Consider the following 13276-nt stretch of genomic DNA (forward strand, 5'->3'; position numbering starts at 1 on the left):
TCTTCTCCTTCAAGATCCTTATAATTTCTAATAGATTCCTCCTACAAGGAAATTAGATCTAGAGTTGGGTCATAGGTTAGAAGAGTTTTGGTTTTGCAATAAAGCTTCAAGATCTACACGTGGAGAAGTAGCAAGCCACTTCGATTCATTGGAAAATCACAATTGTAATATTCAATGTCATAATTTAATATTAAATTATGTGATTAATTGCGCAATAGCATGTCTCTATATGTTGAAGCATTAAATTAAATTGATCTACATAAATACATAATTACCTAAATAGATTCAATTTTGTGAATTTATTTAATTTGCAATTTCCGTTGGGCAAACTCTAACACTAGAAACCTTGTGCATAGACTTGTCGGGAAAGAATGAAGGGAAGGCGAAGAAGCACCACCAAATTTTGGCTATGCACGAGGCTAAATTGGTTTTTAGGTGTATTTTTATTTCAATTATAAATAATTATTAAAAAATAAAAAATAGAAAATAGGAAAAATAATAATGTGCTCAATTTTTTAACGTTAAGAATTGCAAGTAGCTCGTCTAAGTACTCTCTCTGTCACAAGTTAGTTGAATCATATTCTTTTTTAGATTGTCCCAATATAGTTTAATCGTTTTTTTTTAGTAAAAATCTGTTCCATTTCCTACTTTATTCTCTTTTCTCTACTTTAACTTTTCCACATCAACCTTTTAAATTATGGGTCTAAAAGGAATCCATCAATTTGCATGGGACAAAGAAAATTTAGTGTTAACCTTTTAGTATAAAAAGATTAAGAAAATTCTTAGGTGTCTTGTATTGAATTCAAGAAGTACTACGGAAGATTTCATATTCACCACTCAAGTATTTTTAGCACTGCTACTAAGTTAACATAAACCCTATAAAATAATAGGCTTTGCAATTTATTGTATAGAACCATGGCAGCAATGCAACTAATTTCCTTCTCTTTTCTCTACTTTAACTTTTCCACATCAACCTTTTAAATTATGGGTCTAAAAGGAATCCATCAATTTGCATGGGACAAAGAAAATTTAGTGTTAACCTTTTAGTATAAAAAGATTAAGAAAATTCTTAGGTGTCTTGTATTGAATTCAAGAAGTACTACGAAAGATTTCATATTCACCACTCAAGTATTTTTAGCACTGCTACTGAGTTAACATAAACCCTATAAAATAATAGGCTTTGCAATTTATTGTATAGAACCATGGCAGCAATGCAACTAATTTCCAACATTAAAAAGTATCAACCCCTATTGAAAATATTAGGTTGGAATTAATTGAGCGAAAAATCATGTGAGATTGACTAAAAATTAATTAGCTTGGAATTTCAGACACAATTTTCTGGATAAAAAACAATATCCATAAACACTGCTTTATAAGCAGACAACCTCCATATCTAGTCGATTAGAGTTGAGAGACGTTGACGTTCTCTTTGATGTTCTATTTCCGGTTGCTTAACTTCATGTTATTTGAATTGCACGATCGCAAGAGTTTTTGTTACTATTAGTTTTTTACAATGTTTTAAAAATCGGACCAGTAAGCGAACCTGCGAAGCTATTGGTTCATGGTTCAACCAGTCGGACCGGTTTAACCACTGGTCGAACCATTTTACTGTTACAAATATATATAATTCAATATATAATGCAAAATATAATGTGCAATTTAGTGAATGATAGAATATGACCAATAATGTATCACAAAAACATTTAATTTTACCAATAAGTAGGTAGGTATATATACAAAATAAAATATTAAAATTTAGTGAATATAATAAAATATATAAATTGTTAGTTAGTGTGGATAAAAATTTAATATTTTACATACAAAAATAAATAAAGTTCATATTAATTCAAAATTAAGTATATGGTGGATTTATATTATAATGAATTATTAATTAGTTTAAACAAAAATATACTTTAATATCAATAGTTAGATTACATAAATTAGATATATGCTATAAAAAACAGTTTTAGGAAATAATAAACTATAATTAATAAATATATCAAAAAAATTGAACCTTATAATATAACTATAATAATAATAGTAATATACTATTAGTAACTAGTACAATATAGATAAAATTTAGAGGATCATAATTATATAGTAATATATTAGTAACTAGTACAATATAGATAAAATTTAGAGGATCATAATTATATGTAGCATAATAAATAATTACATAAGAAAAATATAAAATAAATAAATTATTAGTTTGTTTAAATAAAAATATTAATATTCTATACATAACAATATTTAATGTTCTTATTTTTCCATGAGGGGCTTGTGGTGGAGTGGTTAAGAGCACTCCCAATGGTGCCGGCTAAAAGTCGGCGTTTTTTCGCCGTCTATCGCCGAGTTATCGCCGACCAATGGGAGAGGTCGGCGATAATTCGGCGATTTTTCCTCCCGTTTTATCGCCAACCGGCGAAAAATCGCCGGATTATCACCGAATTATCGCCGACCACTGTGGGCGATAATTCGGCGATAAATATATTTTTTGTTTTTTTTTTTTTTTTTAATTTTTCCCCTATAAATACACACCTTCTCTTCATTCTCTCCCCATATAAATACACACCTTCATGGACATATACCAGAAGGAGGCCCATCGAGCACTACAACACGATATGATCGAAGAATTGTGGGCAAATAGAAACCGCGCCCACCGCCCTTGAATTTTTTTACTTTGAATTTTTTTTCCATTCCTGTACTATTTTTTTTTATTAATTTTAATGATATTTATTGAATTAAGGGGAGAGAATAAAGTAAGAAAGATAAATAGAGAAAAACGTAAAAATAAGAATAAATAAGGAAATAAAATATTGTTTTATTCTAAAAAAATAAAATCAAGTATTTAAAATGGGACCACTCAAAATGAAAAATTTATCACTTAATGAAAAATTTAAAATTGGACAATTAGAGTGTGCAACATATATACTTCATTATATGAAACAAATTTAGCTCGAAACAAAAATGAATACATTCCTCTAAAATAAGGTAGTGAAATTGTATACATGTTCTTTTATAAAGGATCCTATAATTATTATTCGTATCTTTTGAAGTTGTGAATAAAAAAGAAAATACATGATCCCTCTCTTCCAACTTCCAACCAAGATAACACACTTTTCTTAATTTTTGATGGTGCAAAGTAAATTAGTTGAAAGAAGGAATAGGAAGATAGAATTTGATATGAATAGAAGAAAGTTAGGAGAGAGAATGGACTATGGAGAAACACGGAGATAGGAAAAAATGGTGGAGTGGGGAGAGATGGATTGAGGAGAGAGACGGTGGGTGAGAGAATAGATTGAGAAGGAGTAGACGTGAGGAGAGAGAGAAATAAGCTTGGCGCTTACAATCGCTTAAATTAAGTCCCGTAGCATATCAATTCTCCTGTCCCGTATATCCTTTTTAGGTTACATATTAATTTGTCGCATTAGTAAATTTCCGTTTGATATCTCTTTTTCCAATATTTTTTTTATTTTATTAATTTTATATTAAAACTCACGCTCTAAAAATTATTGACATTATTAACAATTAGACGTAAATAATACTATGAAACGACAATTTCATGTGACGAGGAAATTTCGATGTTAAATAGAAGTAGATAAGTTCAATGCACAAAATCGAACCAAGATGAAAAAACTTCTTAAAAAATCAGAAAAAAAGGATGCTTTTACAGAATTCAAGATAACAAAAATTAAATAGGCGTATTTCATAAGTTTATTTATTAAGCAAGCGTATTCTTTCCAAAATAGTGGCTGCTAATTATTAGAGAATATTTATTGAATTTTGCGTTAATAAAATGGCGCGCACACCAAACATAAATAAAAATAGTCAATATAAATTAATAAAAAATATTTGACGAAGGGAAAAAACAGATGACATTGCTAATTTTTCAAATCTCGTTCTTCCAAAATTCGTTGCAATATTTTTCTCTGAGAAATTTTTTTAGAAGGAAGATGAAAAATCTCTGTTTCGTTGTGTGAAAGAGTAGAATCCAAAAGGTAAGCTGCTAAACCCAAATTCCGCTCAATTTAATACTCCATAAATGATTTGCTTATCTGAGATTTAGGTTTCTATATAACTAACTGCTCAAATCTTAATTCCTGATTTGTTTATTGACTGGATATGGATTAATTAATTGAGGTTGATTTTGAGTATTTCGGATAAAAGGATCGAGTTATGGATTTCTGTTTATGTTGAGGTAGTGATGATGTATGTTTTCTGGTATTTTCAGTAAGGAGTGGTTCGCTTGAATCTGTTTATTATATCACGCTCGCGGTGAATTCGAAAGTGGATTCTCAATATTTGGGAATTGAAAGTTGATAGGTAATGGAATTTGAAACCGCATTGCTTGATTTCGATTTCAGGGATCAATTTTGTTATGATAGATTCTATAATGTTGATGTTGTTTTGTGGATTGGTGTGGCTAATTACCTTGTTTGGTTTTCTCTACAGTAGATGAAGGAGGAATTTGAGAGATAAGAGATATGAGAGTTGCTTTTCAGGGGCTGGAGGTACAATGACTGGAGGGTCATTGGGATTAAGACAGTCAGGAAGTTGTGGATCCTTGCAGCTACAGGCACAGAATGAAGGGTTCCAGCTGCAGAATTTGTATCTACCTCGTAGGTCTTCGAAGGCATGCCTTGCCGGTTACAGGGAGAAGGAGAAGTTTCTGCCTGCTTCTATCAGATATTTGAGTCGAAAAAAAGTTGCAATGCTGATTTTGTCTGTGCTTACAGTCTTCGCATTTTTGACTGGGTTTTTCACAATCAATAAAGGTAGAGACAATTTGTTCTTAGCTATTTTCGTCTATGATTTTTTAATCTGATATCTTCCTTCCCGCTTCACTTCCTTTATAACCTATACTTTAAGTGCCTTCCTTCCTGCTTCACTTCCTTTATAACCTATAGCTTAAGTACAAAGATTAACTGTTTAGTGCTTCAATTAATAGTACTTCTCTATGGGGGATTTTATATATGTGTACTTTGATTTTTTTTACAGAGGATGATTTCGAGAGCTTTGGTTTGCCTTTTGATGCCAGATATCTTAAAAATTCTTATGTTGCACCGTGGCTATTGCCTGGAAAAGGAGCATTCACGTATAATAGTTATTCTATGACCCGCAAAGTTTTTGTATGTAATGATAACACCAGTTGGGGTAGTTTCTATAATGCTTCAGTTATGAGCAATTCCTCCAGCTCAGTTACTGTTTTTACCAATCCATGCAAAGACTTCGCATTTCCACCCCCTCCTCCTGGTGATACAAGGCGAATTGGTCCACGCCGTAAGTTTTAACCTTCTGTTATGCCTTTGCACGTTTGCTATTATTAAAGCTGAATTGCAGTGTTGTTGGAAAGGAATAGAATAATTTTTTAGGATATAGAGGATTAAATGGATATATTTGAAAGCTGGAAACTACAATTGCAATTGGCTTTTTAAAGATGAGTGTCTTAGGACTTTTGGTTCTCCGTGACATTTAAGACTGGAGTATCATTTTATAACTAGGGTGTCCTCTCCATGTAGTGTAAAAACTATTTTCGTGATACTTTTTTTGTTTCTTGTATCTAACCCCCAGCCCCTGGAAAAAAGAACAGCATTTAAATTGCTTTCAGAATATAATTTCTTAACCAGCTGAATCGAAGTAATGTTCAAGGGTTTATGTCCTTTATTGTGTCACATGTTTTATGTAAATGACTGTTCACCCTAGATTTAGTTAATTTGATCTGTACTTTTGTCCCCAGCATGCCCGGTATGCTATATCCCTGTGGAGCAGGCCATAGCTCGTATGCCCAAATTTCCATCACCATCTCCTGTTCTTCATCATATAACTTATTTTTCTGAGGAGAATCCACTGAAAACCAAACCAAATGGAGGCTCTGAGTTTGGTGGTTATCCTTCTTTAAAACAGAGGAATGAATCTTTTGAGATTAAAGAGTCGATGACTGTTCACTGTGGGTAGGTGTACTTACCATTTTCCCTTCATGTGCATGTGCTTCTAAATTTTAATTATATTTTTTCTTTCTTTGTTGGCTTTATTATTTATATATTTATTTATTTAAGTTACATATTTGACAGATTTGTCAAGGGATGCAGACCTGGTTATAGAACTGGTTTTGACATTGATGTGGCTGACCTTGAGTTGTTGGAGCAGTCCCACGAGGTCATTGTTGCCTCTGCTATATTTGGTAAAGCTGCATATAAGTTCAAATTTAAAAATTCATGAATTTTCCTTTTCAGGTTCCAGAATGCATTTTGAATAGTATTACTACAGAGCTGTGATCTGCATGGATGTAACTGTTTTCTTAACATTTTCCTTTAATACATATTGTTTGTGTGTACAGGAAACTATGATGTAATTCAGCAACCAAGTAATATTGGTGAAATTGCAAAAAGAAATGTTCCCTTTTTTATGTTCATTGATGAAGAGACCGAAACATATTTGAAAAATGCAAGCACCTTGGGCAGTGACAAGATGGTCGGGTTATGGAGGGTTATAGTAGTACACAATCTTCCTTACACTGACTCCAGAAGAAATGGAAAGGTCTGTTTGTTTGTTTTTGTTGTTTCCCCTGTCTCTTTACTTGCTGAATCAACATGTATATTGTTTTGTGGATGAACCAATCTGAATTAGTCTCATTTGATTAAACTTTTTTCCATTTAATGGCACATATAGATATTGTGCATGACTTTTTAATAGTTCATCCATTTATGGAGATATTGGCGCTTTATATTTTTGTTTCCCTAAGGTTTCTTACTCTTGGTGTCTGGTTTGAGCATCAAACTATAATGTTGTACTCCGAGATGATAGGAATAGCTCTCATTTCATCTATAAATAAATGAATATTTGACTGTGACAGGTGCCAAAACTCTTGTTGCATAGGCTGCTACCAAAAACTCGATACTCAGTCTGGATAGATGGAAAGCTTCAGCTTGTCGTGGATCCATACCAGGTTCTTGAGAGGTATTGTCTATTATTTCTCTTTCAGCATCTGCTTTTATCAATGTAAATTACTCCTAATAATTTATTTAATGACTCATTATGCATCATTCTTGCTATACTACCCCTCCTGTCCGCCCTCACTAGGTTCTTGTGGCGCCATAATGCTACTTATGCTATATCGAGGCACTATAGACGCTTTGATGTGTTTGAAGAAGCTGAGGCAAATAAAGCTGGGATGAAATATGATAATACTTCTATTGATCGTCAAATTGAATTTTATAAACAGGAGGGTTTGACACCGTATACGACTGCTAAGCTTCCTATAACTAGTGGTATGCTTGTGACTAGCCTATATTTGTATGTTTTACTCACTTTATGTATCAAAACTAATGAGAACTCGAACTTCTTCAGATGTTCCTGAAGGATGTGTAATAATAAGAGAGCACATCCCCATCACAAATCTTCTTAGCTGTCTGTGGTTCAATGAAGTTGATAGATTCACTTCAAGGGATCAGCTGAGCTTTTCAACCGTGAGGGACAAAGTTGCGGCCAAGGTTAATTGGAGTGTTGATATGTTTCTAGATTGTGAAAGACGCAATTTTGTAATACAGGTAGCCTTTGCACTCTCCCCAAATAAAGCATGTTGACATATATTTTCTTTATTTTCTTATGGAGGGGAAGAGAGTTCTGTATTTACTGTGAGAGTGTTGATGGCAGATAAAATGCATCTGATTATTGATTTAATGAAAAGATACAAAAGAGGTAATTCTGAAATAAACAGATGATCACACCCTGAGCCTGGTAGTTTTTTTAGTTGGGAAGGGAGTGCTGGAATACCAATTATGGGCAATTAATTAGAACTTTCAAGACAATACCTGTTTTTATATGGGTAGACTGATATAGATCATCCTTACATCGTGAAATTTGGAAGTTTTCTTCTTATGTAGTACCGAGCGGATTTTGGGAGTAAGGGGAAGATTGTCTGTGGTTTAGTTGTGCTGGTGAAGTAAGGGCCTCAATTCTTGGTTGCTGCTTTCATATGGATAGCCTGATATAGATTAAACTTGCATCTTGCTACTTTTAAGTTGATTTGATTGAGCTCATATTGCTTCTCCAACAGTTTTCACCAATTTACCTAGTTTAAGCATGCATTCCATGTTTGTCTGTTTGTTTACAGGCATATCACAGAGATATTTTGGAGCAAAGAGCGCATTTGGCTCTTTTAAGACCTCGAGCACCTAAGACTCGTCCTCATCCTCCGCCAACTATGCCTCGCCAGAAAGGCCTTCCTAGAAAAGGTGTTACCCAACGAGGAAAAGACAAGAGACCCAGTACAAGGAGGCGACGTAGAAATCCCAAAACTAGGGAAATTTTCTTTGATTGACTTTTCACATGTGTTTTACCATAGACGACGAACTGTATAGTGTTTTTAGTCTGTTATCCGGCACGGATGGGATAGTTTGAATTTACGGATAGATACGTTTAGCAGAGCCTTGAGAGAAATTTTGCTCCAACATTGTTCGAATTCTCAAACATATTTGTTGTAAGTACTGTTCTGCCAATAATTTAGCTGAATTTTATAATTTATTCTGAATATCGTTTTCAAGCAAGGTGGCCCAAAAAGAAAGAGGAAAAAGGTCTTCACTCAACCAGCAATATTTCACTGCTAACAGTAATCTACTACTATTATCAAATGAGACCGCATTGGCGTTCTTGGTTTAGTTTCTTTATTTTTCATACATTTTGTATTAAATTTGTTTTATTTTTCTTTAAATAGATTGTTATTTTCACTATTAGTAGAACTGATTTTTGGAGAGCATTTAATGCTCGCAACTACAGATGATGAGGACAATGAAACCACTGACAATCTGTTTGCCAGTCCATGTCGTTGGAAGCACGATTTCAATCTGTTTACAGGTTGCTCTCGTGGCCACACATTGTTATGCTCATCACAACATTAACTTACTATACTACTACTACTATTTAATCGGCTTCACACCCTCATTCTTTACTAAACAAATAGCACCCACAATTCAAGATTCCTTCACTAATCAATTCATGACATTTAATAATGTAACTTTTAAAAAGTTGAATTTTTTCCACAAACTTTAAAATTGACAAATAATATCACAAATTTTACCCCAGATTTATTTTTTTCTCACGAATGAAAAAATTCCCACAAATAATATTATGATACAAATTTTTTTTTGTATAATTTCTCGACAACATTTTCAGAACATTTTGAGAGCTTCATGGAACTGTCCTTAAAAAAAATGGGTTGCTCACAGAAGGACAGGAGTAATATATATAGTAATTTTATAATTTTATGATGCACAATATAAGTCATTATTCAAGAAAAAGATTTGGGATATAATTTCAAATAAATCGATGCATGTCGGGCTTGTCGGCAGTGTAATAATCGCGAGCCGACTACTAGATTCGGATCCAAATCGGGTTAGACCCGCTCCTCTATTTATGTTGAATATACATATAGCAAGAATCGAGATCTGCAATACAGATATCTCTGTACAGAAAAATTAAAAAGAGCTGGCCCCATTAACAAATTTATTTATGATTGTTGAGTTCTTTTGATATTTTGGATCTTTTTTGTCTTCTGTTTTGGGCAAGGAAGGTCAATTGTTAATCGAAATATAGCTGCTAATTAGCTGTAAAAAGCAAAGATTACATTTTTTTTGGGTCAGAAATTTTTTCTTATTCCATCAATTATCCGTTTACGTACCATAACTCTCAAAGGTTTTGACCCCAAAACACTTCTTTCTTTTCGAATTCCATCGTCTCGCCTCACTCAGGGATCCAGAAAGCAGGAAGAGGTAATCTTTGATCTTTTAAATCCAGTTACTTTGCCATCTCAATCTTGATTTTTGAATTGGAACTGTTTCATGATTTTGGTTGCCTTTTTCAATTATGTTGTGTGGGATTGTGTGTGTGTGTGTGTTTTTTTTTTTTATTTGAGTATAATAATAAGGGGTTTCCCTAAAAATTGCAATAAGGGGTGTGAGTAAGTTAAAAGTAGGTTGATTAAAAACTTAATGTGGTTATTGCTAATTGTCTAAGGTATGATGTTGATAATCGTTTCAGGCCTAAAAATCAAATCTTGATCCTCGACTGAGTTAATAGAGATAAGGAGAAAGCTTTTTGGTTGATCTATGGTGTCATCTGGGTTTTTCCTAATCTGTATGCTCCATTCTTTGGTGGCCTTGTCATGTGGAGCCATGATGATGTTCTATAGGGATGAGGTGTTTGTGTTTACCCATGGTAAGGACCATGCTAGTAAGATATTGGGCTCAACGCCTCATGATCAGCTCTTGATTCGAACCTCTGATTCGTTTTCGGGCTTGCTTTTGTTCGCTGTTGGGATGTTGCTGTTCATGGTGGCATTTGTTAAGGAGAAGGAGTTCCATGGCTTCTTTGCTAGAGGCTGTGTGGTTCTCCATGTTGCTATGGCCATTTGGAGGATTTACTTTGAGAGGAAGGTGGAGGATCTCGGGCATGACTGGCTGAGGCTGGTTTTTGGGGACATTATTCTAGGGCTTTCATGGGTTTTCTTTCTTGTGTATTCGTGGAGGGAGAAATATGATTGATGTTTGTTGTAGCCGTCGTTGTTCTTCATCATACTGCATTTGGTGGGCAAAGATGGAATTGAAATGTCTTTTACTGGTGTGGATGTGGAATTTGGTTTTGCAAGCTTGATCTACATGTTTGTGTCAGAAAGGGAGGAAGAGGATAAAATCTTTCTACGGAGATGTGGTCCACCCCGTGTTTGTAAGTTAGGGGTTCGACTGGGATTAGATGTGCTTCAGAGAGAAAACTTCAATATTTACAAACTAAATCTGATGGACACTTGAATCTGATAAGACTGTGAATAATTTCTTCTCCTTTTTTTCTGTTTTTTTTTTCATACAATGCTTTCCTTCTTTGATTGTTGATCATCATTGTTGTAAATTTCCTTGAAAAGGCAATGATTTGTGAGATCTGAGTTCCACTCAAGTCTTGATAATATCCTTGACATGCTTTTGATTGTCACTTGCCTTGAGTCTTTCTGGTTGCTCAACATAAAAATGTCTTGCAACCGGAAAATAGATTACTGATTATCCACGATACTGCAACCAGACTTGCTTTATATTGGTCACACACACATAACATACTTGAGATGGAATCATTCTGTCCCGTCGTATTTTCTTATGCTCCCTCAGCAAGTTATGGTGCCTCTCTTCAAGCTTGTCTCTTACGACATGCTCCTCTTTACTAATATCTAGAGGTGCGTTCCTCAGTCAAACTTATCCTCTAATTTTGGGTTTTCTTTTATATTTTTTGTGCCTTCACTAGTTGCAAAAAATTTGCTGTTTTAATGTTAGTATCATACTGAATGTTTTTGTGCTGTTAATTTGTTAAATGCTTATGTAACAAAAGTATTTATATGCTTTTGAAATTGAACCCTGATGTGATTTGCAGAGAGGTTATATTGGTAGCATGGCACAATCATATTTGTTTTTTTTCTTGCACTCCTAAATCATGCACTATTAGCATCACTCTTTAGTTGTTGCTTTTAAGGCTGTTAGGATAGTTGAAAGATGCAAAATTCAGCAATTGGTCAGCAGTGTTTGGTAATGATTTTTCCATCTTAGTCTTCTAAGGGGTGCTTACGTGTGGTTCTGCACTTGTCGGATTATGTAATCCCCTGAGTACTCAATCCTCTATATCATGACAATATTACCTCCCGCGCTATTGGAGAATCTTGATGATTCTTGAGACTTTGTCACAATGTGCCCTTTTTTCATTGACGAATGATGAATGGTCTCTGGTTGGATCCATATGCCTTGTGTTACAATTTCTTTATCTTCTTTGATCTATATATATATTCATGTTGTTTTCTCACATAGGCTAGTGTTGGACTTGATAATTAAGTTTCATATACCATGCCGCATTTATTTACTAACTCCAAACACATCATGTTAGTTTCAAATTTATATTAATATCATTATGTGATGTGTGCTTGTCACTCATGTTGTTTCACAATTTTAAATTTACTCCGAATTTATAGAAAACAATTTAATCCTATTTCAGCTTCTTTTCTCCCAAATATAAGCTCGTGATCATTCATCCCTGCCATCACGGTCTTTCTTATTATAGACAACCTCTCATTTCATCTACCTTTTCCACTCTCTTGACATTTTCATTCCAACAACAATTGCTTTGTAAAATAGAGTAATAGACAAAGGACTAAAAGAGAGAGGAAAATGGAGATATAAGTATTTTGGCCGAAGAATTTTAAGCCCAAAATTGAAATTTGTTTTTGGAAAAAATCTTTTCCCATATCTAAGTTCTTTCACATTTAAACACATTTTCCTTTAATAAGAAGTGCCTGATGACCTTCTTATACAATCCATTTTTGAATAATATTCTGCTCAAAAGTTCATATTCTAGAATGCTCAACTCATAATAGTGATTGTTCTTGCACATAAAATTATTAGTATTTTTTAATAAATACTAAAAGTTACTACGAATTTCAAGAAAAGCTATTGTTCTAATTGACAAATTATTAGTACTATAATAATGTACCGTGGTTATTCTTCTTTTGAACAAAAATGATTGTTCTGATAAATAAAAACTTCAATGAACGTTATTATTAATAAATAGTATTACTTCTACATTATTCTTTCTCTTGCTTATTATAATTTTCATAAAATGAGTGTAGAAAAGTAAATGTGATTCCTAATATGAAATGGAGGTAGTAAGATATTATTCAAATGGATAAAATTGAAATTTACTACGATGGTCATTCCATAAGATAATTAAACTCCAATCTAAAATTGAAACAATTAATTAATAGTTGAAAACTTAAGTCTCCTAATCAACAAATTAATTAATCCTCAATGTCAAAATTACTTGAGCCCATTTGCGATAAGAGTTTTCAAAATATACTGTTTAAAAAATATAAGAATTCATAATCAATTGGTCTCCCTGAATTTAGGTCTAAATTTGAGGAGTGATTTGGTCAAGTGATATATATTGGAAGAGAAATGATAAGAAAAAAAAGAAAAAAAAAATTCTATTATTCTGATTCGTATGTCGCGATCTCATATTTCAAAAGATTAACAAATTTAATCTCAGATCTCGAATATAAGTGAATTGAGATCCATATTCTGAAAATAGACTAATTTTACCATTTTGAGCCGTCCACTATATCAATTCTAAATATGAAAAGTTTTAAACATATAATAATCCTACACATTAGTCTAAATGTGAGATCTCACAATCCACTACCATTAGACCCACCATCTTTTTTTACCTCTCTATTATTTCACAAATTGCGAATTAA

The 13276-nt window shown here is 33.2% G+C and overlaps 2 protein-coding genes across 3 annotated transcripts; both read left to right on the forward strand.

Annotated features, from left to right (window-relative positions):
- Positions 1 to 3866: 3866 nt before the first annotated feature.
- On the forward strand, positions 3867 to 8530 carry LOC125196842 (probable hexosyltransferase MUCI70). Of its 2 annotated transcripts, none has more exons than XM_048095500.1 (11): positions 3867 to 3998; positions 4232 to 4323; positions 4453 to 4775; positions 4999 to 5280; positions 5738 to 5951; positions 6072 to 6181; positions 6338 to 6537; positions 6854 to 6957; positions 7081 to 7268; positions 7348 to 7547; positions 8114 to 8530. In XM_048095500.1, exons 3-11 carry the CDS (start codon positions 4517 to 4519, stop codon positions 8318 to 8320), a joined length of 1764 nt encoding a protein of 587 aa, XP_047951457.1. In that variant the 5' UTR covers positions 3867 to 3998; positions 4232 to 4323; positions 4453 to 4516; the 3' UTR covers positions 8321 to 8530. The 2 variants fall into 2 exon arrangements, with proteins under 2 accessions (XP_047951457.1, XP_047951458.1); XM_048095501.1 differs by having other exon boundaries at positions 4456 to 4775.
- A 918-nt stretch (positions 8531 to 9448) lies between these two features.
- Positions 9449 to 10939, forward strand: LOC125197200. The gene is made up of 2 exons (XM_048095913.1): positions 9449 to 9767; positions 10036 to 10939. Exon 2 carries the CDS (start codon positions 10104 to 10106, stop codon positions 10536 to 10538), a length of 435 nt encoding a protein of 144 aa, XP_047951870.1. The 5' UTR covers positions 9449 to 9767; positions 10036 to 10103; the 3' UTR covers positions 10539 to 10939.
- The last annotated feature ends 2337 nt before the right edge of the window (positions 10940 to 13276 follow it).

Source organism: Salvia hispanica, chromosome 6, assembly GCF_023119035.1.
Source record: "Salvia hispanica cultivar TCC Black 2014 chromosome 6, UniMelb_Shisp_WGS_1.0, whole genome shotgun sequence".
Taxonomy (NCBI): domain Eukaryota; kingdom Viridiplantae; phylum Streptophyta; class Magnoliopsida; order Lamiales; family Lamiaceae; genus Salvia; species Salvia hispanica.

Excerpts from the sequence above, each read along its gene's own strand:
- LOC125196842 (XM_048095500.1), top strand. The coding sequence starts at position 4,517 with ATGACTGGAGGGTCATTGGGATTAAGACAGTCAGGAAGTTGTGGATCC. Across the intron at positions 4,776-4,998 it reads GTTTTTCACAATCAATAAAG|AGGATGATTTCGAGAGCTTT; the intron begins GTAGAGACAATT and ends TTTTTTTTACAG. Across the intron at positions 5,281-5,737 it reads AAGGCGAATTGGTCCACGCC|CATGCCCGGTATGCTATATC; the intron begins GTAAGTTTTAAC and ends TTTTGTCCCCAG.
- LOC125197200 (XM_048095913.1), top strand. The coding sequence starts at position 10,104 with ATGGTGTCATCTGGGTTTTTCCTAATCTGTATGCTCCATTCTTTGGTG.